Genomic DNA, 24,541 nt, shown 5'->3' with positions numbered 1-24,541 from the left:
GGGCTGTGGCACCCCTCAGTACCAGCCGAACTCGGTTGAGTTCCTTGTCAGGCTGGGAGGAACGTAGAGAGGAGAGGTCCCCTTTTCTGTTTCATTTGTTTGATGTCGGCTACCCCCAAAAATTGGGGGAAGTGCCTTGGTATATGTATGTATGATATGTGCTTAGATATTTAATTTTGTATTCTTTGATAGTTTGGTGTAGGTCAATTATGACAAGTCCAATTTAAAGGTTTTTAACTTTCAAGTTATCATTCATCATACCTTTACCCCCAAAGTATTACTGGCAATAACTTTTTTTTTTTTTCCAGCCAGTTTGTGTTCACTGTAGAATGGGGCTTGGTCGCACTGGAGTGATGTTGGCCTGTTATTTTGTGAAGCATTACAACGAGACTGCTGTGCAAGCAATACGGAATATAAGACTGATGAGACCGTGGAGCATAGAAACAAGATCACAAGAAAAAGCAGTGAAGAATTTTGAGAAATATATTAGATAGAATTATTTTTTTACATAATAGATATTATTTATGCTCATTTTTATGTCTATAGAATTTATTGTTGAGTTTAGAAATTAGAACAGGTTTATCAGATTTATGATACGGAATAAAGAATCTTTAAATTTGGCATTTACTTTAACTGCCTCGAGTGTTATAAAAGGAATGTGGAGAGATTTCAAGATCATTGAGTCTGCCTGCCTCTTTTGTAAAGGCAAAAAAACAGTCCTTTTCAGGTGTTTAATATCCGACTAACTACTTTTGTTTACAGGATCATCCAAACTTAGAAATGTTTCTATTCAAGATGCACGACTCAGCTCCTTTCAATATTATTTTCATACATAAAGCTTCAGTGTACGGTATGTACTCACACGCAGGCTACTTGTATGTGTGTTCACACGCAGGCTACTTGTATATATGTGCTTACACACAGGGTAACTCATCCTCTCACAAAATTGAATGTACACACTTAAAGGTAGGTGTAGAGGCCTCGCCTTTATCTTCCTTCCTTATAAAGTATCCTCTAGCTTGCAGGGGAGTGAAGGAAAAGATGCATACAAAAAGTCGAAGGGGACAGACATCAGTACATGCTATTTGTCAACTGTCTTGTACTGGAGTTGCCTTCAGCTGAATGCTATTGCTGTTACCCAACCAGTTAGGTGATAGGGACTTTGAGAGCAATCCTAGTTTGCGAGGTGTATAGGATGCTATTTTTTAACCCCAGGCTTTTAGCCAACCAGTTTGATGATAGGTATACTACTTAATCATGGTAGTGAGGTGTATAGGATGCTATTCTTCAATACTGGGTCTTTAGCCAATCAGTTTGGTGATAGGGACTTCCTCTGATCCTGGTTTGCGAGGTGTATAGGCGGCTATTCTTCAATCCCAGGCTTTTAGCCAATCAGTTTGGTAATAGGGACTTCCGCTCAATGCTGGTTTGCGAGGTGCATAGATGCTCTTCTTCAATCTCAGGCGTTTAGCCAACCAGTTTAGTGATAGGGAGTTCCTCTCAATCCTAGTTTGTGAGGTGTATAGGCGGCTATTCTTCAATCCCAGGCTTTAAGCCAACCAGTTTGGTGATTGGGGCCTCCTCTCAGTCCTAGTTTGTAAAGTGTATAGAAAGCTATTCTTCAATCCCAGGCTTTTAGCCAACCAATTTGGTGATAAGGACTTCCTCTCAATCTTAGTTTGCGAGGTCTATAGGATGCTATTCTTCAATCTCTGGCTTTTAGCCAATTATTTTAGGTTATAGGGACTTCCTCTCATTCCTGGTTTGTGAGGTGTACAGATGCTATTTCTCAATCCCAGGCTTCTAGCCAACCAGTTCTGGTTATAGCAACTAATCAATCCTGGTTTGCATGGTGTATAGGTGCTATTCTCCAATACCAGGCTTTTACCCAACCAGTTTGGTGATAGGGACTTCCTCTCAATCCTAGTTTGGGAGGTGTATAGGATGCAATTCTTCAATCTCAGGCATTTAGTCAATCAGTTTGGTGATAGGGACTTCCTCTCAATCCTGGTTAGCGAGGTGTATAGATGCTATTCTTCAATCCGAGGCTTTTAGCCAACCAGTTAGGTGATAGGGACTTCGAGAGCAATCTTGGTTTGTGAGGTGTATACGGTGCTATTCTTCAACCCCAGGCTTTTAGCCAAACAGTTTGGTGTTAGGGACTTCTTAATCCTGGTAGTGAGGTGTATAGATGCTATTCTTTAATCCCGCAATTTTAGCCAACCAGTTTGGTGATAAGGACTTTCTCTCAATCTGGTTGGCAAGGTATATAGGATGCTATTCTTCAATCCCAGGCTTTTAGCCAACCAGTTTGGTGATAGGGACTTCCTCTCAGCCTTACTTTGCATGGTTTATAAGATGCTATTCTTGAGTCACAGACTTTTAGCCCACCAGTTTGGTGATAGGGACTTCCTCTCAATCCTTGTTTTTGAAGTGTATAGGATGCTATTCTTCAATCCTAGGGTTTTGACCAACCAGTTTGTTGATAGGGACTTCCTCTTAATACTGGTTTATCAGGTGTTTAGGATGCTTTTCTTCAATCTCAGGCTTTTAGCCAATTAGTTTGGTTATAGGGACTTCTCTCAGTCCTGGTTTGTGAGGTGTATAGATGCTATTTTTCAATCCCAGGCTTTTAGCCAACCAGTTTGGTGATAAGGACTTCCCCTCAATCCTGGTTTGCGAGATATATAGGATGATATTCTTCAATCCCAGGCTTTTTGCCACCCAGTTTGGTGATAAGGACTTCCCCTCAATCCTGGTTTGCAAGGTGTATAGGATACAATGTGCAATTCTTCAATATCAGGCTTTTAGCCAATGAGTTTGGTGATAGAGACTTCTTCTCAAACCTAGTTTGTGAGATGTATAGGATGCTTTTCTTCAATCCCAGGCTTTTGTCCAACCAGTTTGGTTATAGGGACTTCCTCTCAATCCTGGTTTGCGAGGTGTATAGGATGCTATTCTTCCATCCCAGGCTTTTGGCCAACCAGTTTGTTGATAAGGACTACCTCTCGGTCTTGGTTTGCAAGGTATATAGGATGCTATTCTTTGATCCCAGGCTTTTAGCCAACCAGTTTGGTGATAAGGACTTCCTTTCAATCTGGTTGGCAAGGTATATAAGATGCTATTCTTCAATCCCAGGCTTTAAGCTGACCAGTTTGGTGAAATGAACTTCCTCTCACTCCTGGTTTGTAAGGTGTATACAGTGCTTTTCTTCAATCCCAGGCTTTTAGCCTACCAGTTTAGTGATAAGGACTTCCTCTCAATCCGGGTTTGCAAGGGGTATTAGATGCAACTCTTTAATACCAAGCTTTAGCCAATCAGTTTGGCAATATGGACTTGTATATAGTATGCTATTCTTCAATCCCAGGCTTTCAGGCAACCAGTTTGGTGATGGAGACTTCCACCCACCTAAAGAGGAATCCCATATTATAGGATGAAGGTTTCCAATCATGAAAGAACAAATCTGATTTTTCCTAGTATTTTTGTACTTCCCCGAACTATACAAACATGAGTCCTATAACTTCCCATCATCACTTCCACTGAGTCACAAATGCATAATGTCTGTTCAATATACTGATAAGGGGCGGATCTTTCTTTCTACCTGCCGGTAATTATTGGCTGCTGCCAACAGCTCCTAAGTTTTAACTCAAAATTAATAAAATAATAATACTGTACATATATTAGTAGGTCCAGAAAAACACAATTCATGGGTAAATATTTTAATGAGTGCCATGTTACATATTTTAATACTTCAAATAACATGTAACTTTGTAACATGACCTACATAATGTCAACATGCAATTTCAAACAATGCTAAGATAATTATAACATTATATGATCTATTTTCAAAAGCACTGATTATAACAATTAAAAAGTTACTTTTACATGTTAGGTAAAATGTAAAATTTAATAAAAAGTAAAAAACATGAAGGGAATTTTCACTAATAATTATTTTGGACAGGAATAGGCATTCTAACATATATGTGATCTTCTTTAGCAGGCGAACCTTTGAGCCTAACTCGGTCACCATTTTGGAGTTTGATGGGTTCTTTTGAGTAAGTAGATACTAATTCATCAATAGATTTGAATGTCTGGAAAAAAAACAATGGTAATTTACACATCTCATTTAAAACATCATTGAAATTTACATCATAATAAAATAATTACCTAAAATCCTATACTGCAAGTGTGTAAAAATGATAACTATAACAAGTTTTGAAGATGAAACAAAAAATCATATAACTAATAATTGTTCCTGTGCGGCATAAAAACCCTCGTCCTTTAATTAAGATGATTATATTACACAAGCTGGAAACTGTCGTTGGAATTGGAATGTGACAATTTATCCGACTGGTGAAGGTGTGGAGCGAGAAGCTCTACCCATCTCCAGTCAGAGGAGACTCGCTTTGTCTTCTGCCACTGTTGAGTACAAAAATACAAAACAGCTCGTAACAAAAACTGTTCATTCTTTCTCTCTTTTGCAGTGTGTGTTGTTAGAAATGGAATGGAAATAACATTGCCAAGGGTATGGCGGATACCTCCTTGCCAAGGGTATAGCGGATACCTCAACCACTTCATGTCAAAGCTAGCTGTGATCCACACACCCTTTAAGCTTCATGTAGAGGGGCATGTCTGTTCGTAGGCATCCCCGTGTTTCGAGTGTCGATCGTGGCCTGCTGTGCAGTGGCAGGTATGTGGCCTGCCTTGAAGGGGAAGAAATGAGCATGGCATTTGTTGAAAATTAACTACTATATCCTTAGGGGATGAGACTGCCGTTGCTGCCCCTGGATCGGTCCCTGGGGATTATGCTGCAAGGGTCAGGAGAACGCAGATCGACATAGGTCAGGTTTTCTGGCTTTGTTAGTGTGCCAGGAACCAATAGTGTTTGTCGCTCTCCTTTGGAGGCTGAGAACCCTTCTCCAGCGACTGCGCAGACTATCGACGACACGTTTGACCTAAGGAAGTCTTGGGCTCCCCTGAAACCCATCCGTGTTTTGGTAGATAAAGAATGTGGATAATTATCGTACAGTGTGCCTCGCCGAGTGCATTTGGGTCCATACAAGAAGGTATTCCCCCATTGCCTTCGGCCTGCCCAGGCCTTTGTCAGCCCCAGTTATTTTCCTGGTTCTGTCGTTAGGAGGGAATGGTTGTATTTGGATGCTTTCCTCTTTGAACAGTTGAGTCGAGGCCTTTAAGACAAGAGCTCAGTAGATCGGGGAGTCCTGCAAAGCTGTCCTCCATGAATCCAATACTGCCTGCACTCCTGCACTGACGAGTCTCTAACACAACTCGTCAGTGCAGGATGCCATGTCTCATTTGCCAGAGAATAGAGTGCTGGCAGTGGTGGATTCATGGAGGACAGCTTTGCAGAACTTTCTCATCTACTGAGGTGTTGCCTTATAGGGCTCTGAACATTCAAAAAGGAAAAAGAGTAAACCTTCAGGTTCCACCAGGTTCGTGATCAAGGAAGGGGCCTGCACCCACTCAGCGACCGCGTTCCATACCTCCCGCAACCTCTTCATAGAGCTCGGGAACCCTGTTCCGAACTTCCTTATGGAAAGCAATTATGTAAGCAGTCTTTTTGACCACCCCATCTCACTCATTTTTTGACTACCCCATCCCACTCTTTTCAAGAAGGTGGAGGTGGGAAGAGGGAAATGCTGAGATAGGTGTACCCGCTCTCCTGCTTCTGAGAGTAGGGGGTTGTTTGTCTCACCACTGAGCAACACAGCAGACACACGAGGTCGAGTCTTGGGTTTTGAGTGTTCTTCAAGACGATTACTTGCTACCCTGCCATGACCACCAGCCCCCTTCTCCTGTTCTAATTTATTTCCCGATGGAGCACCAAACATCTAAAAAAAAAAACCCTGACCTGGTGAGCAGAGGTGGACGAGATGTTGGAGAAGAAAAGTTCAAAATCATTCAAAATGAATCTCTTGGCTACGATAGTCAGCCCTCCTTTTTCGCAGGTTCTTTCTTTGCTATTTCGGTTTTACGCGACTAAGAACCCATGCTCCTTTAGGCTGCCCATTCACTAGTGACTGAATCTGTGAGAGTAGATCAAAGTGGGTGGAGTTTCAGCACATTGTTGTGTGAGTGTTCAACTTGATCCTCCAATCAGATTGAGAGGTCTAATAGCTACAATCGATTGTTCGTTCAGATCTAACGGAGGTCATTTACAGACGGATGTAATTTGCCCAGACTGAAACTGCTTGTTTGCAGTCTCTTTACCAGACACATAATGTCTGAGATTTGGGTGGCTAAAGTTTTTTGGGACGAATTTATTGAGATTCATATGTGTCATCCATGCCTATGGCATGTAAAAAGCAAAATTTATTCAGATAGAAACGTTAGAAACAAGGCTTACGAAGTTCTGATAGAAAAAATTAAAGAAAAGTGTTCAAAAGCAAATAAAGACATGGTGAATAAAAACTCAACAATATGTGCACTGTGTTTCGAAAGGAACTAAAAAAGGTTGAAGCCTCCAAGAAATTGGGTTCAGGAACTGATGAGGTGTATGAACCATCTCTATGGTATTATGATCTACCATTTTTAAAAGCATCAGAAACACCACGTCCTTCTGTCTAATGTGCAAGAGGTTAGGGAAAGAAATATACATTGCATTATTGTATTTCATGAAAGGAACATGTTAACTTGAACCATGTAATATATAATTCCGTATATAAATGAAACTAAAATTTTTTAAGGCAACATATATGCACAAAGTTATTTTGAAATATTTAACATCCATAACCGTAAAACAGCAATCATTATAATGTTCAGATACCAAAAGTATTTCTAACCCCCTCTAATTGCCAGTGTACTGCACCTTAACCATTGAAATAATTCATAAACATTTCTCGAACTTTCTCTGGTGTCATGTCCATTTAAGTCAGGTAATAATGGTGCATGATAAATCTCTTTTTGTGTCTGCTCTTTTTCTTAAGTCTTATATATTTACAAGCCCCAAAAGCAATGGCATAAAGGTCATTATCGTGGAGCGGTTCCGCCATAGGTGTTAACTGCTCTACTGCCGAGACTGAAATGACATGTTTTTGAAGATCTGATCGTAGCATGAGTGCTCACCAGTACAATTTCAAAGCCTCGCCCACTACAATCTGATTACTCAATCAAGTCGCTAGTGAATGGGCAGCCTTACACTGCGATTGTTGCATGCCACTACCTATCTCTCCACCCAGCTAGTCCTAGCTCTCTCTGTACAGTGTATACCCATTAACTGTGGTAAAAAATTACAGCTATATTTGAAATAAAGTGGATTTTGATTAAACTGGTGTTTCACTTTACTGTATCCAATAATAATGCATGTAATATTCACATTTTACTAGCATACTTATAATTAAAAATAGCAAATTGTAATCTCGTGCATTTACATTCAAATCAGCTGAATGACCGACTGCATAGTCCTCCAACCTCAATTTTCGGATCAAATAATTTCCCTATTATTAACCCTGGATAGGTACGATGGGTCGTTTGCGACCCCGAGCGTCAAAAAAAAACAGGTTTTTCTCACGTGACTCACCCCCGTGACTGAATTTGTGGGTGATCGACCTGCAGGAGGTGTCTCCCCTACACGCTCTAGTAGTGTCCAGATGTGCATTGCTGTAGCTGTACTCCTTCCCCGATTTCTGAGACGCGTCGGGGTCGTTCGCGACCGAGTTTACCCTTCTAAGGTAGTTTGCATAATTATCAAAGTTATTACGTATTATGAAATTGTCGTAGAATGGTGCAACTTGTATAGGTTATCAGTTGTGGAAAGTCTTGGTGGATTGTTTGGCTACCATGTGCATGATTTTTTTTTTAGTTAAAATGTCGTTCATCACCACGAGGACCATTTTACCGCGAGTGCCCCTTTTTCATTTTTTTTCATTTTTTTGCCAAGTCATTTTTCCGTAAGATATTGCCAAATAGGGTCGTAAAACTTTTGCTTGTTTAGTGTTGGAAAGTGTGTCTAGATGATCTGGCTACCCATGCATGACTTTGTTTTTGTCAGATACGACGTAGTTATTGGTATATTGGGTATTTAACTGCGGTTACCAATTTCTGTTTTTTTTCAATATTTGTAAAAATTACTACGTAGTAAGGAATTGCCGTATATTATTCATTTTTTTTTTCATGTTTATGTGTTAGAAAGTGTGCCTTGATGGTTGGGCTAACACGTGCATGTCTTTTTTTTTATCTGAGATGCCGTATATTAGAATGTCGGGCATTTTACCGCGAGTGTCCCTTTTTCATTTTTTTTCATTTTTGTGCCAAGTCATTTTTCCGTAAGATATTGCGAAATAGTGTCGTAAAACTTTTGCTTTTTTAGTGTTGGAAAGTGTGTCTAGATGATCTGGCTACGCATGCGTGATTTTGTTTTTGTCAGATACGACGTAGTTATTGGTATATTGGGTATTTAACTGCGGTTGCCAATTTCTGTTTTTTTTCAATATTTGTAAAAATTTACTATGTAGTAAGGAATTGCCGTATATTATTGATTTTTTTTCATGTTTATGTGTTAGAAAGTGTGCCTTGATGGTTGGGCTAACACGTGCATGTCTTTTTTTTTATCTGAGATGCCGTATATTAGAATGTTGGGCATTTTTCCGCGAGTGCCCCTTTTTATTTGTTTTGCATTTTTTTGCTTAGTCATGTTACCGTAAGGAATTGGCAAGTAGTGTCGCAAAACTTATATTTTTATAGTGTTGGAAAGTGTTTCTAGATGATCTGGCTACCCATGCCTATTTTTTTTTAGCCAGATATGGCGTATATATAAGTATGTGTTCGATTTTCCTGTGATTGCCATTTTTTCGTTTTTTCCCATTTCTTTCAAAATTACTACGTACTAAGGAACTATCACAGAGTAATATTTCATTTATATGTTTATTTGTCGGAAAATGTGCCTTGATGGTTTGCCTAGCACGTGGCTGAAATTTTTTTTTCTGAAATGCCGTATATTAGAATGGCCATTTTTCCACGAGTGCCCCTTTTTATTTGTTTTGCATTTTTTTGCTTAGTCATGTTACCGTAAGGAATTGGCTAGTAGTGTCGCAAAACTTATAATTTTATAGTGTTGGAAAGTGTTTCTAGATGATCTGGCTACCCATGCCTATCTTCTTTTTTTAGCCAGATATGGCGTATATATAGGTATGTGTTCGATTTTCCTGTGATTGCCATTTTTTCGTTTTTTCCCATTTCTTTCAAAATTACTACGTACTAAGGAACTATCACAGAGTAATTATTCATTTAGATGTTTATTTGTCGGAAAATGTGCCTTGATGGTTTGCCTAGCACGTGGCTGAATTTTTTTTTTCTGAAATGCCGTATATTAGAATGTTAGCCATTTTTCCGCGAGTGCCCCTTTTTATTTGTTTTGCATTTTTTTGCTTAGTCATGTTACCGTAAGGAATTGGCAAGTAGTGTCGCAAAACTTATATTTTTATAGTGTTGGAAAGTGTTTCTAGATGATCTGGCTACCCATGCCTATCTTTTTTTTAGCCAGATATGGCGTATATATAGGTATGTGTTCGATTTTCCGGTGATTGCCATTTTTTCCTTTTTTCCCAATTCTTTCAAAATTACTACGTACTAAGTAACTATCACAGAGTAATGATTCCTCTAGATGTTTATTTGTCGGAAAATTTTGTTTACTTTTTTTTTTGATTGAATATCATCAATTTTTTTTAGCTAAAATATTATATTGTTTTACATTTTTTTTTTTTCGATTTTATTTCCCTTCAAAAAAATTTTTTTGGGTCAGAATTTTAATTTTATAGTCGTAAAATAATCGTCAATTATCCAGCAACCCACCATACAATTTTTATGCATATCCAATAATAATTAGATTAGTAAATAACACCTTGAAATTGACATACCCTTCCTACATTTCAAGTGGCAGATTAGGGAGTCTGAGTCAGTGTGGTTGGCGGCCATTTTGTGGACATATCCGAAGCGTAAGCTGCCCTATCTATATATATTCTTGTTCCCTATAGAATTTGTGATATTTTGGTATATTTTTACCTGCATAAATATCATATATATTAAATATATGTATTTTTTTACGAAATTTCTAAGTACTCAAAAAATTACCTTTAGATATGGCCCCTGATATAAATGTAATTTACAAAATAATGAAGATTTTTTTACATATTTCTATTTTAGGATAACATATGTTTATTCCCTAAAAAAATTAGCCACTTCCTATTTCATTTGGGTACCCAAAAAAATTCATGAAATTTGGACAAATTTTTTTGGCCAAAAAAAGTTACCCTTTTTTTCTCATTTCAGATCTTCACCTCCATGGGTCTGACTTCATCCAAAATACATCAAGATGTGTCCTAAACATTCAAGAATCAATTCCTAAAAGGAATTGTGTATATATGTATAAACTTTTTTTTTATGAATTTTTATGTCAGGTCTTTTTTTTTTCTACTTAATTTTTTAAAATATTTATAATAAATAGTTTTTCTGCAGATGAGTAGTATTTGTCTTTACAGTTGTTTTAAGCATTCATTGAAGTTTTTTTTGGCAAAAGAAAAAAGGAGGTTACTGCTAAAACTGATTTTTCAAGAATTTTTTTTGGCGTCGGGGTCGTTCGCGTCCGAGTATACCCTTAAAGGGGTGTCCGAGGAGCGTACCTATCCAGGGTTAAGGCGTGGTACCGAAGGATATTTCATATTTACTAAAAGAAACTATTATTACTTGATCTATCATTTTCCAATTAGCATACTAATTTCAATAGTTTTATTTGAAAAACTTCTCTCATATTTCATTTTCTTGTACTGGGAGTTGAATCGCATAACGTTAACCATAGTTTGTCATGTTGCGGATGCATGATATTTTATAGTTTTTAGCTATGTTGTGCTAAATGAAGCTAAGGAAATTATTTAGAGAGAAGAGAAGGACCCTGACCCTGTTTTTGTTTGTTTCTTTAAAAGAATAAATTACTACAAAGATATTTGTTTTTAGTTTATAGAATAAGCTGTGTTTGTGTTCAAGAAAAGTATAAAAATGAAACTATTTGCGAGTTTCAGCAATGATTACAACTTCATTAATGAACGACGAATGTTTTTACTGTAAAGATATAATGTGCTCGTTAATCCTTCAAAACTACTATGTAAGTACTGTAGATAAAATCATACGATTATTAAAATCAAGTTTTTTTTTTTTTTTTTCTGGCTTGGTTATTGTGGCTGTATGCATTTATACAATGATTATACTGTAATGTTACTGACGATACTTTTATAATTATCTTATATTTTTCTACCCCATGAAAGTAGAACATGGAATAAATATAATTACCAGGTTACTGCAATGTAGATAAAGGATACAGTACTGCGCAAGAGATGGCACATAGTTGTGTAATGCTTCAAGAAAATATGTAGACTACGTGAGACGTCTGAATGAAAACACCAAATATTTACAGTACAGTTAAGCTGTACTATAGTGTTATTACTGTACATATATCACAGTAATATACACTACAATATCAGCGAGTGTTACAGTATTACTAGATATGAACAACTGTTTGTTATACAGAACAACAAGGGGGTGACGAAGACTCGGTAAATATTTACTTTAGCTCAATACTGTACAGTAGCCTTACTGTGTCCAGTGCATAGTGTACACTGTACATATAATTATCAACTGTGGTAGAAACCAAAAAAACACTATTAGGCAGAAGGGCACCAGCTCGTGGCAAGGGGCAGTGACTTTTTAGGTTAGGAGTTAGCCCACCCTAGTGGCACATTTATTCGCGAAAATTCCCTTATCGCGCCTGTTTATAACCTAACTACTGTGAATTACGAGGGCCGACTGTACAGTCAACTCTTCCTAGTGGAGAAAGTGAAGGGGGCTTGGAGACAGGTCATTAACCTCTCTCTTCTGAATAAGTTTGCGCACCAAAATAAGTTCAGTATGAAAACAGTGCTGTTCCACTAGAGAGGGAGACTTCATGGTTTCGATATATCTGAAAGATGCGTGGTGCTTTCAAGTGCCTGTTCATCAAACCTCTCAAAAGTACCTCCGCTTCTCCCTCTATGGTTCGGACAAGTACAGCTCTCCAGGAGTTCACTTGGATGTTGACCTTGGTAGCCACATAGTTGAAGCTGGCCTCTTTGGAGAGGCGGTTGTTACAGGATCGAGATCAGATCTTCGCATTTTGCCACAATTTTGGGATTATGGTAAATTGGGAGAAGTCAAATCTTATACTCAAGTAGAGGTTTTAGTTCATGGGCATGTCGATAGATTTGGCCCAGCAAATTTTTTCCAAAGATGACCGCATCAGTAGACTCAGGGAAGTTACATGACTGTTTCTGTCCAAGACAGTAGTTACAGCTTGCCAATGGCAGTGCCTTCTCTGTCATCTATCCTCATTGGAGAAGCTTGTATCTCAAGGGTGGATCCACCAGAGATCTTTTCAGTGATGTCTGAAGGATCAGTGGTCAGCCAATAGGGATCCCCGTTTCCATTCTGTTGCTCAGCAGAGGGGTCCCACTCGCCTTCCCACTTTGACATGCATCTATTCTTGAGTCATACTATGGATGACCTGGTTGCCTCAGGAGTGTGGACTGAAGAGGAGAGGCATCTGTATATCAATGTCCTAGAGATGCAAGTAGTCTTTCTAGGGTTCTGGGTTCCAAACATTCCAAGTACATTTGAGGGGGCACTAAGTAGTGCTGATGGGCAACAGCACTACTAAAGTGGCTTGGGTAAACAAGGTACATTCTGGGGAAGAGGAACGTACTAGCAGACACACTCGGTTGCCAAGGACAGGTTATAGGAGTAGAAGGGTCCCTACATCCACTAGTAGTGGTAAAGCTTCTTGTCCTGAGGGGCTCCCAAGGGATAAACTTGTTTCCCACGCGGCTGACCAGGAAGCTCCACATGATTTGCTTCCGCATTCCTAATCTGTGGGCTGTGTTCGAGGAGGCCTTCCAACACCCATGGAATTGCCTGGACGTTTCCACATTTCCACCATTTAGCCTGATCCGGTTAGTAATCAATACGCCAGGACTTACGAGGACCCTGGTAGTTCCTAGATGGTCTCGTGCTAAGAGTTATCCTGATCTGTTTGCTCTTCTGGTTACTGTCTGGAAAGAACTACCCTTGTGGCCCACTCTTCTGTTAGCTGCACCTGCAAAGGTACAGTACCACCAATCCATGAAGACTATTCAGCATCTCCTCCAGAGGTCCTATACAGCTGTTTACCAGCATGTGGGCTATCTTCTACGATTGGTGTCATAGAAGGGGTATTTCCCCGGTCGAAGCAATTCTAACACAGGTTACAGATTTACTTGTATTATTTCACCTCGCTACCACTAGCCCTTAAGTATGGTTTTTCGACTGAAGGGTATACAGTGAACCCTCGTTTATCGCGGTAGATAGGTTCCAGTCGCGGCCGCGATAGGTGAAAATCCGCGAAGTAGTGACACCATATTTACCTATTTATTCAACATGTATATTCAGACTTTTAAAACCTTCCCTTGTACGTAGTACTGTTAACAAACTACCCTTTAATGTACAGAACACTTAATGCATGTACTACAGTACCCTAAACTAAAACAGGCACAAATATTAAAGGTGATTTTATAACATGCATTTCCTAAACATGCTAAAAAGCACGATAAAAAATGGCAACCAATGTTTTGTTTACATTTATCTCTGATCATAATGTAGAAACAAACTGGAGGTAGAGCTTTGCTTATTACCAAGACATATTTCCCATACTTTTCCCTTAGAACTACATCACATCTTCCTACTTTAGATATATAGATATATATATATATATATATATATATATGTATATATATATATATATATATATATATATATGTGTGTGTGTGTGTGTATATATATATATATATATTCATATGTATACACATATACATACCTACATATATACATAAATACATGCATACATATATATATATATTACTGTATATATATGGGTTATGGAAAAAATCCGCGAAGTGGTGAATCCGCGATGGTCGAACCGCGAAGTAGCGAGGGTTCACTGTAAACCACTCCGGTTCCTGGGAATTGACTATGCTCGTGAGGAGCTTTGAGGTATGGTCAAATGAACCCATAGGCCAGGCAAGGGTGAACAAGTGCCCTAAGCTCTATAATTCCTGTTGTGATAAAGGAAGAATGATATCACCCTTAGAAAGTTACTTTCCCTATCTATGAAAGAATATCAAGTTTAGTACCTTCAGGTTTGGTCTAGCCAATTGTGAGCTCAATATGAAGGCTTCTCCCTTTGATCAAATACTGGTGAATGGTCTCATCCAAGACCCACTGCCAGCTCCATGGGCTAGTCGAAGGTGAGAAATTATGCTAACCTGCCCCATTCCTATCTTGACATAGGAGCATCCTTGCCCTTGAAAAGAGCCACTCACCTCCGCCAGAAGGGGGGTAATGGAGATCACCAACCTACCCAATCTCCCGGAGTCCGTGAAGTGGAGCATGACCCCAATGTGTAAACTACTGCTGTGGCAGCAGGTACAAGTTGCAGATTAGCAGTTCCACATGGAAAATTCACAGGCAGTGAATTATAGGCCAGCTTAAGGGTAGGGAATATACAGCCCTTGAAAGCTAGCCCTCTCCTCCAAGAGGGATTCATGAAGCTCATCCAGCAACTGTTTCCTCTAGTTCAGTCAACCCAGATGTGTGCCCAGTTTGTCTACTTCCAACATTTCAGTAGCAGGTAACGGTTCCTTCAGGAACTAAGTACCCGCATCTTCCAGGGAGGGTGAAATGTGTTTGTACATTTACCTGAACTCTTATGCAGGACATGATAGGGGTGCCCTCAAGTCATGTGGTATCCCATTCTCCTAGCTCTTGGGAAGGTCCTCAGAGAGAGAGAGACTAGTTTTAACTCTGGCCAAACCAACTTTCATCAGATTGCATATTTCCTTCCCTGCATATGCTGAAGAGGCTCTTCGGTAGGGTTTAGATCTTTCCTCATAGGGTGGAAATGGTCCATATATGAAGGAGCTCCAAGCAGTCTTTCCTACCCTGAGATTTACGTCCCAGTTGGGATGGCCCTCGGAATCTGGTTACTGGCACAAGTGCCTCCTGCTAACCTGAGGAGGACATCATAAGGGTCTTCAACTAGAGATTATCTCTCTCTGGACCTTCTTCAAGAGAGTAGATTGTATTCAAGCTCTGCTGAGAAAACTCATTGCTAGTGTGTGGATCCTTATTCCTCGGTTGAATCATCAATGCTCAAAGGATGCTTCAAAAGTCTTTCCTACTCTAGGATTCAAGTCCTGGAGTGGGATGGTCTTAATCTTTACGGGTCCCACCTCCTGCTAACTTGAGGAGGATATCACACAGAACTTTCCCTCAATATTGTATGTTCTCTGCATTGGCTACAGAATACTGTATAATTTACAGGCTCTCTCATCATGACAGCCTTAAATGGATCAAGTTCTGTTGCCTTCTTCATCACACAAGCTTTGTTATAAAGACCCACTACTAATCAGTCTTAACACCAGTTTGTGACTTTCTCGATCCTATCCCTTTGAGATGAAGTGGACATGAAAATACCTGTGCCTGTGATGCTACTTGGAGAAGACTGAACATCTCGAATTTAGGTGTTGCAGTCTGCTCATTAGTCCCAACAGGAACAAAAAAGAAGTGGGCAGACATTGTTCCTATAAGCTTTGTGAGGCTGGCTGCTTGCATATGTAACTTTTGCCTTCTAATAAAAAAATCACAAACTCAGCTCTGTCAGTAGCCTTCAGGTTTACAGTACTGTACAAGTTGGTGTACTTGAAGAGGAAGGTTGTGTCTAAAGGTTTCGGACCAACTTTGCTTCTCTGTATTTTATGGATGTTACCCACAGGCCCCCTTTGGACTTACTTTTTTTTTTCTCCCCTGAGGTGGCTACTCAATAATTGTTTAATATTCTGCAGCTCCCTCAATAGGCAAGGAAACATTTCTTCTCAGGTAACCTGTAGGGCATAAGTCTTGAGGAATGGTATTATGACAGATTCTTCTACTTATTTCTTGTTCCCCCTTTGAGGGGATGTAGCAGCTGCAACTGTTGGACACTGGCAGGAAGCCTGATGAGTTTACCAATGGAGCACTTTTGTTGCAGCCTATGTCTGCCAACAAATAATTCCTCTATCTTCCTTGCAATGGGGAATAGGTCTGTGACTTGCCAAACATGTCTTTTGATGTGCCTGGTTTGACACTTCCGATGTCCTCTGGTTTGACACTTCCGATGTCCTCTTCGTGACCTTGTACCGACTTCATTTTAATCGAGTTCTAGCCAAGACCCTAAAAAGCCACATTATTATGAGGTGTTATTAGGATGCTGTTGGCGTTATCTTCCTCATTCCCACATGGAACCAGAAAGGATGAAATGTCCAGGAAAGAAAAACCTTCCAGTTTGGTTCTAGGATAATTTATCCCACTAATGAGTGAATCTTCTATCTTAAAGAACAATAGATATGCATACACATAGGAACAAATAAGAAATTTAAGTAATATATATTTTTCCTAACTATACAAACCTGAGTCCTTTACATAAGACTGAGTACACTCGTAGTTGAAAGGACTATGGATAATTAATGAATGTCATTAGCTTTTTTAAATATAACTATACTTTTTCAGGCTCTTCATGCTTTTTTTAAATAAACCTGTGTACTATATGAAAAGGGCAGTTTATATAATTAGGAGTTAATGTATCATGCTTAAAACTGTTAACTATGATTGGAAATACTTAAAAAAGCACAATGTCATCTAGATCTCGACCATAAGAAAGCATACTGTTCTCACCATCTCGTTAACTTTTTCTGTTCCAAGTGCATAAATAAATCTGTGTACTATATGAAAAGGGCAGTTTATATAATTAGGAGTTAATGTATCATGCTTAAAACTGTTAACTATGATTGGAAATACTTAAAAAAGTGCAATGTCATCTAGATCTCGACCATAAGAAAGCATACTGTTCTCACCATCTCGTTAACTTTTTCCGTTCCAAGTGCATAATGTCCATCATTTCGCTTCCTTATATTGATATTGTAAGTTCTCCCACAATATTGTAAGCAGAGTGTTAGAGGATCACTCGAGCGTGTGGACGGTCGTATCAAGAAGACTCCATCAGCAGCTGTAAAATTAAACAAAATAAATACTATAATTATTATTAATAATAGCTAAGATACAACCCAAGTTGGGAAAGCAGATGCTAAAATGTAAGACCAAGGTCTCTATCAGGGAAAATTGGCCCAGTGAGGAAAGGATATAAACAAAAAAACTGTTCAAGAGAAGTAATGAACAATAAAAATAAAATTTTTTAGAACACTTAACAACATTAAAACATCTTTTCTATATACTGTACTGCATATACTAAAGAGAGAAAGAGACATGTCGTCAGCCTGTTCAATATAAAAACATTTTGCTGCAAGTTTGAACTTTTGAAGTTCCACTGCTTCAACTACCTGATTAGAAAGATTATTCCAGAACTTGGTCACAGCTGGAATAAAAACTTCTAGAATACTCTGCAATATTGAGCCTCATGATGGAGAAGGAATAACTATCAGAATTAACTGTATACCAGTATTACAAAGAGGATGGCACTGTCTGGAAAGAACTGGATGTAAAGAATGAACAGAATTATGAAAAATCTTATGTTACATGTTACATGCATAACAAACTAATTGAATGACTGTACCAGAAATTAATATCTAGATCAGGAATAAGAAATTTAATAGACAATACGTTCCTGTCCAACAAATTAAGATGAGAATCAGTGGCTGAAAACCTCAGTAGAACGATACTCGAAACAAGTTAGAATGAAAGAATTAAAACAGTTCAAAATAGATTGATCACCGAAAATCTTGAAAAAACTTCCTCATTAAGCCAATTTTTTGGTGCAATAAAAGAAGAGACAACCTAATGTGTTCCTCAATAGTAAATTTACTGTAGAGAATCACATAAAATTTTAAAAGTTATACAGAGTTAACGAAACATTATCAATGCCAAGATCTAGATGTTGAAGAGCCACTGTCCTCGCCCTACTTACTTGGATTTTGTTAGGATTCAACTTCATACCCCATAATTTGCACCATGCACTAATTTTAGCTATATAACTATTAAGGGATTCAGCAACCCTAAATCTACATGCAGGAGATGGAATTGATGCCAAGAGAGTAGCATCATCTGCATAAGCAACAACCTTGTTTTCTAGGCCAAACCACATGTCGCATGTATATACAGTAGTATGAAAAGTAATGAGCCAAGAACACTACCCTGAGGGAATATCACATTCCTATATTTACTGCGGTGCCCATCAACAACAACCATTTTAGTAAGGTATAATCACCCGAGAGGAGGGGGAGGGTAGCCCATTACCCCGGTCACTCACACACTAGTGTTGTATCACAACTTTTAATTGCAGGTATGACTTCTTGGGGGGACAGATGAAGGAGGCCCAATCTGTATAAATAGCAAAATATTGTACAAACCCTTCGCTATTTATAAAGATGACTCACTCCTTGGGAGGGTGGAAGTCTGGGGTTTTCTCTACGTAACAGGTAAAAACCCTTACAACTCACTAAATTCCATGCAATGCATGGTCAGTGGCCTACGCAATCTGTGTGTTTGTGATACTAGCAATGTGACTGGTCTAGGTAAGAGTTCTCAAAGACATAAGAATCTTAGAATGTACCATAGATGTTACCCAATCTCACCTCGCTAGGGGTATGGGGATGTAACTAGTATTATTTCTATACTAGGTTACACAAAAGAAATTGTTTTACTTGTAGATAGGTGAGGCCAGCTTGCAGAGGACCGTAGATGCTGTTACAAGAGGGAGGGGAAGATGAAAGAAAGAAAGCTAGTCATTCTTAAACATTCATCCCAGACTAATCCTGGGTAACCTTTGCCCTCAACCATTTGCTACTTTTCCACCAAGGAGCCCAATGTATTTAAACCACTTGTTGTGCAGCCACCACAGAGCCAATGGAGAAGGTCTCCGTGTTCCTGTGGGTCAGGTCTTCCAGGTAGTGGGCGGTGAAGGTTGTCTGACGTTTCCACACAGCCGCCTGTAGTACCTGCATTACACGGCTGCCTGTAGTACCTGCATTAAAGAGTACAGTAGTATTTTTGAACGCTAGGGACGTTCCAATGCCCCTAAACGTCATGACCTCTGGGTGGTTGTGATGGAGAAGGATTGCAATTCAGTGCAAGGTCTATGACCTTGCGAATCCAAGCTGAGATGGTGTTATTTGTGATCATCCACTTTAATTTCCCTGTGCTGACGAAGAGCACTGACACTAGGGAGCGAGCTGCCAAAGTTCTTTGGAGGTAATACCACAAACTCCTTGCTGGGTACAGTAACAATTGATCTGGATCGTTGGTTACGAGACTAACAACCCGTAGGGGCCCTAATCTAGGATCTGATAGTCCTGGATTTTGAGTCTCTAACAATAAACTCAAAGATGAAGATAAGAATTACCTCCCCCATCCCCTTGAATGGGTGACGTCATATGAATGACCATGAAGTTCACTAAATCTCTTGGCCGAGGGCAAGACGAGTATGAACACCGTCTTCGAAGTGAGGTGGCGATCTGTTGCCTGGTGTAATGGTTCATTGGGAGCACCCTTTATAGACTGAAGGACGCAAACCACGTTCCATGGAGGAGGTCTAACTTCCGACTGGGGCAAGTAAGCTCGTAACTTCGTATGATTAGAGAGAACTCCAATGAGGAAGAAATATCGACTCCTTTCAGTTTAAAGGCGAGGTTCAAGGCTGAGCAGCAGCCTTTCACTTCCTCCTCAAGGTATACAACGAACTACGCTATTGTTGGGATAGTGGCATCAAGGGCACAGATACCTGTTCTACGACACCAACCACAGAAGGCAACCCACTTGGCCTGGTAGACTGAAGCTGAAGATCTTTGCAAGTATCCAGCCATCCTCTTCGCAACTTATTGGGAAAAACCTCTCCGAAAGAGGAGGTGCTGGATAGTCTTCAGACGATAAGTTGTAGCAAAGCTAGGGCTTTGTGGAAGATGCTCGCATGTGGCGGTTTGAGTAGATCGTGTCATGTAAGGAGTTCTCTTGGGATCTCCATCAGAGTTGCAGAAGGTCTGGGCACCACTATGTGATGCCTTAGTAGAGCTATAAGGGTCATAGAGAGGTTTTTGGTTTCTCTGGTCTTATCGAGTAGTCTTCTCATCAGACAGAACGGGGGGAAAGGTGTAGATGTCGACGTTCTTCCACTGTTGTTGGAATGCATCTTGCCCGAGAGCCTAAGGATCCAGGTCCGGGGAGCAGTACAGCAGGAGCCTGAAGTTCAGGGACATCGCTAACAAGTCCACAGTTGGGAACCCCACAAAGCCAGGCTACTAGATGATTCAAAGACCACTCAGAGCCCACTATCTGAGTCGCTCTGCTCAGATTGTCTGCGAGCACATTCCGTTACCCTGGAATGAAGCGGACTGACAGGGACTCAGAGTTGTCTTCTGTCCATCTCAGCATCTGTACTGCAGATGGCATAGGGGCTGCCTTACTTGTTTATGTACGCCACTACCATGGTGATGTCGTTTATCAATTCCATGGAGTGACCTGCCTGGAACTGCTGGAGGGCTAGGTAGGCTGCCCTCATCTCTTAAGAGATTTATATGCTAGTATCTTTCGGACTCGGACCAAAGCCCGGAGGCCATATGGTGTACCATGTGGGCCCCCCCATTTCTATTGACACATTTGAAAAGAGCATCAATTCTGGGGGGAAAACGAGACGGTTGACCCCTTTGCTAAACTTCTCATCTGCCACCCACCACCTTAAGTCCGTCTGCGGCTCTAGTCCCATTTGGACAAGGATGTCCGGGGAAATGTTGGATTGATTCCACTTGGACTTCAGCCGCCACTGGAGATCGAATCCAGCCTCTAGACACATTTTTTCACAAAAAGTGTCGACTGAAGAAGCGTGGGGATCCACCCTCAACCTTCTGGATAGCGTCCTTCTCCAATATGGCCTGGACTTCGGGGCCTGTACCTTTGCATAGGAGCACGACAGAACTGGATTCAAAGTCAATGGAGGGAGAGATTAAATGAACGGGTCGCGATACCCTGACCAAATCACAGAGATTGTCCAGGGTTCAGGCCCGTGTAAATATTGTATATTCATTAACAATCTGTACGAGTTTCATCCATAACCGTTATTTGTTGTCTTTCGGTATTTTCATTGAACGTTACCTTAGTTTTACTTACGTTAATTTTCAGTCCCACATTTCTGCTTTCTACATTCAAATCTTTTACCATTTCTTGCAATTTCTCCCATGATTCATTAAAGAGAACTATGCCATATGCAAATCTTAAGCCCTGCGCAGCAACCACCTCTGCCAGCGGTGTTGCAGGCATTCCCCCACTGGTGGGCAAGTGGGAGTATTGCCCGTCCTAGTGGGTACGGCCTCAACTGCTCCCTCTGCCGCCATGGTAGGGCTTAGAGCCTTTCCGCTCAGCTGGAAAGGGCTTCCTCGACACCTTCTTTGGATTGATAGTAGTCGTCAGCGGTTTTGATTTTTGAGGCTGCTTCTTTTGTGGCCTGAACAGGAAAGACCCATCGAGGGTGGAGTTCCTTTATCTCGTCACTTCTGCGTGTGGGATTTGCTGGTGGAATCTTTCTATTATCGAGTCGCTTGGCCTAAGACTAGTTGTTCACCCATATGTTAACTACTTGATGGGAAAGAAACTCGACAGTTCTGGTCCCCGACAATAGAAACGTTTCCATTGATATCCTCGTAGAGTCTTTGGACCAATCCTCTGTTCTGACGAGGTGTCCCATGGATCCCAACCAAAGATCCAGCCATGAAGTAGCTTGCATGGGATACTTCGCTACCTTCTCTATGTCCAAGATCTCTGATGCTGAGAAAGAGACAGTCTCTCACAGGAGACTCCTCTGGTGAGTGCCTCTATGGGATGGTCTAGAGGCATGGCCAGAAGGGCTCATTCAAAACCTCATAATACTTTCTCTGCTGCACGAAAGGTGGCGGGAGGAGTTTAGAGGAGGAGCCAGCAATCTGGGAAAAGGCTTTCATCCGGGCACCCATCAACTTCTTTGACCAGGGCAAAGCTGCACTGGCCTTGGGAAGAAGTTGTGAGCCATAAATGTGGTCAAGGATAGCGTCCTTGTCCTCCTGAGGGCCACTGGCCACAATTGTGTTCAATCCATTGATGGCCCTCATGCATGCAGGCCAAGACCTGGCAGAAGGCATGCTCTGACTCCTGCTTGGCCTCTGTAAGCCTAGCGTCGAAGTTGTCAGACATGGTTGTGGAAGGAACGTCCCTTGACGACGTCCTTGTAACTGAAGGCGAGGTCCTCAAGACTGGATGCGGTATTCTTTGAGACCATTTTGGCATCCTTGGTCTCTGCTACGGGATGGAAGGTAAACTTCCAAAAGTGAAGTCTTGTAGGGTTCTTCCCTCCTAGAGGAAGGCTGTCCCTCTCTTGCAGAAGGAATTGCAGCCGGATGGTTAGTTTCCTTGGATATGGGGCGTAGTTCCAGAGGGACTACCTCTAAAGGAGAGAGACAGAATGAGGACGTCAGTGAGATCTTCCGTGGAGATCAAGGGCTTCGGCTAGTTCGAGGATGATGAGTGTCTCCCGGCAAAGAGGTTGGACGCTCCATTCTCCTCCTCTTTCTTTGTCGTCATGATCAGCGTCAACTGCACCTCAGAGAAGTCTTGCTGGATGTCAGCCTCCACAAATACTACCTCCCACTTCTTCTTTAGGGGGGAGAGAATCATCTTTAGAGATGGAGGTCTGTGCAAGACTGGCCATGAGGCTTTTTGTTTGGGGTCAGATTGGGGAACTGACTTCTCCAATGGGATCCTTGGGGTGCTGGCTACCGACTGGTCTGCCGGAAGCACGCCCGAGACAGCTAGACGTGCTACCTTAACTAAAGCGTCAAACTATGAGGATTCTTTCCCAGACGCAGAGAAGACCGGAAGCTCCTTAGGTAGGCTAGACGACGGAGATTGCCTCCTGGGAGTTCGCGTTCTTTGAACCTGAAATGAAGGGGAGGCAGGTCTCTTACCTGTTAACACTGGTGTAGGCATAGCCTCTAGCTCTAGCTTGAAAGAGCATGATGTCTTAGAGGTGGAAGGTAACTGGCTCCTGAAAGATTCTTTCTTGGTCGGGAAGGGGACCGGGCGTCTGCCGTGCTGGGACTCAGCCATGAGAAGATGATCCTCATGGGAACAAAGAGGCTCTTGCAAGTGAGGAGCGGAACTGGCATGACCTGGAAGAGATGGAATAGAAACTGGCTTAGTCCTGGGAGAACAAGTTTCCCGAAGATGCGTAGGCTCAGGACTGTACCTGGTATGTTTAGAAGGCACACCTTGTTGGAGCGGAGATCGATGACGAGAATAGGACGATCTCTTGTAGGAAGGACGATGGGCGTCGTCTTTGCATTGATCGTGAGTTGGTCGGCGGTCATGAACCAGAGAGTCCTTGGAAGAACAACGAAGAGCTGTAGCTGGAGAGAGATGGTCACGAGATTGCAAGGGACGAACCCTAGCTGGCAAGAGATGCTCCCATGAAGGAAGGCACCGTTCATGACCTGACGAGAGACAATGACAAGCTGACCTATGAGGATTTAGAACAGGAGAGTGACTTTCACAAGAAGGGAAGTGTTAGTTACAAGATGGCGAGTGACGATCCAGAGATGGCGAATGCCAAGGAGCTGGCAAACGACGAGAAGCTGGTGAACAACGAGTTGGCGAATGCCAAGAGGCTGGAAAATGAACAGGAGCTGGCGCCGAGTAGGTGAGTGACGGCATGTAGAGTGATGATCATGAGGTGGTGAGTGATAATCACAAGAAGAAGAGTGACGGTCACCAGGGACGCGTGACACGATGTCAATGCTGAACGTCCATAAGGAGAGTGAGAAGATCGTCGGTCCTTAGGAGAGTTGAAGAGACATCTCTTGACAGATGGAGAAGGAGAACGTCTGGAGGGGCAGCATAGGCTACGCTCCCTTGACAAGGAGTGACGATCCTTGTGATGGTGAGGGAATTTGTTGACAACAGCATGCCAGCAAGGTTCCTCAACAGGGGAGACCTGCTCCAAAGTGTGGGGAGTCAACGGAGTGGCAAGGAGACGTCTAGATGGTCTCAGGAATGGAGTCTCTGGGGAGGGCCCCACTCGCGAACGAGAGGTGACCAGCCGCAGGAGAAACTTGCCTCGGATTTTCCTCCAAGGAGTGCAGTCTTTGGCAACGGCAGCAGCATCATAGGATGATGAAGACTGAGACCCTTCGGTGGCAGGGGTGGAAGACACTCCAGGGGCTTGGAGTTCCGTACTCATCGGTGTAAGGGCTTCTACTTCGGAGAGAGCCAATGTCTGCTTTCTTTCAGCACCAAGGTGAATTAGTTCTAGCAATGTTTCCTTCGACGGGGGGATGGTTATTCCCAGTGAAGGCTAAACCTGTAAAACATAAGAGAATGAAAAAGTTCTGTCCGAGGAAAGGGGCAGAGCTGCTTCTGTAGGGGAAGCAGTCCTATCCCTTGAACCTTGGGATTGACCTGG

The 24,541-nt window shown here is 41.4% G+C and overlaps 2 protein-coding genes across 7 annotated transcripts in view; one reads left to right on the top strand and one right to left on the bottom strand.

Annotated features, from left to right (window-relative positions):
- The window catches only part of LOC137647000 (dual specificity protein phosphatase 23-like), a 203,748-nt gene extending 203,128 nt beyond the window's left edge, over positions 1-620 (top strand). For both annotated transcript variants that reach the window (XM_068380107.1, XM_068380106.1), the window contains exon 4: positions 309-620. In XM_068380107.1, coding sequence (XP_068236208.1) covers positions 309-494 — 186 coding nt within the window. In that variant the 3' untranslated portion in view covers positions 495-620. The remainder of the gene's footprint in view (positions 1-308) is intronic.
- Positions 621-3,703: 3,083 nt separating this feature from the next.
- The window catches only part of LOC137646999 (lymphocyte cytosolic protein 2-like), a 428,100-nt gene continuing 407,262 nt past the window's right edge, over positions 3,704-24,541 (bottom strand). For all 5 annotated transcript variants that reach the window (XM_068380101.1, XM_068380100.1, XM_068380102.1 and 2 more), the window contains 2 exons: positions 16,965-17,116; positions 3,704-4,091 (listed from right to left, as the gene is read on the bottom strand). In XM_068380101.1, coding sequence (XP_068236202.1) covers positions 3,942-4,091; positions 16,965-17,116 — 302 coding nt within the window. In that variant the 3' untranslated portion in view covers positions 3,704-3,941. The remainder of the gene's footprint in view (positions 4,092-16,964; positions 17,117-24,541) is intronic.

This window comes from Palaemon carinicauda, chromosome 9, assembly GCF_036898095.1.
Source record: "Palaemon carinicauda isolate YSFRI2023 chromosome 9, ASM3689809v2, whole genome shotgun sequence".
In the NCBI taxonomy this organism is placed as follows: domain Eukaryota; kingdom Metazoa; phylum Arthropoda; class Malacostraca; order Decapoda; family Palaemonidae; genus Palaemon; species Palaemon carinicauda.
Note: the sequence above shows the minus strand (reverse complement) of the source record. Positions and strands in the feature narration are given on the sequence as shown.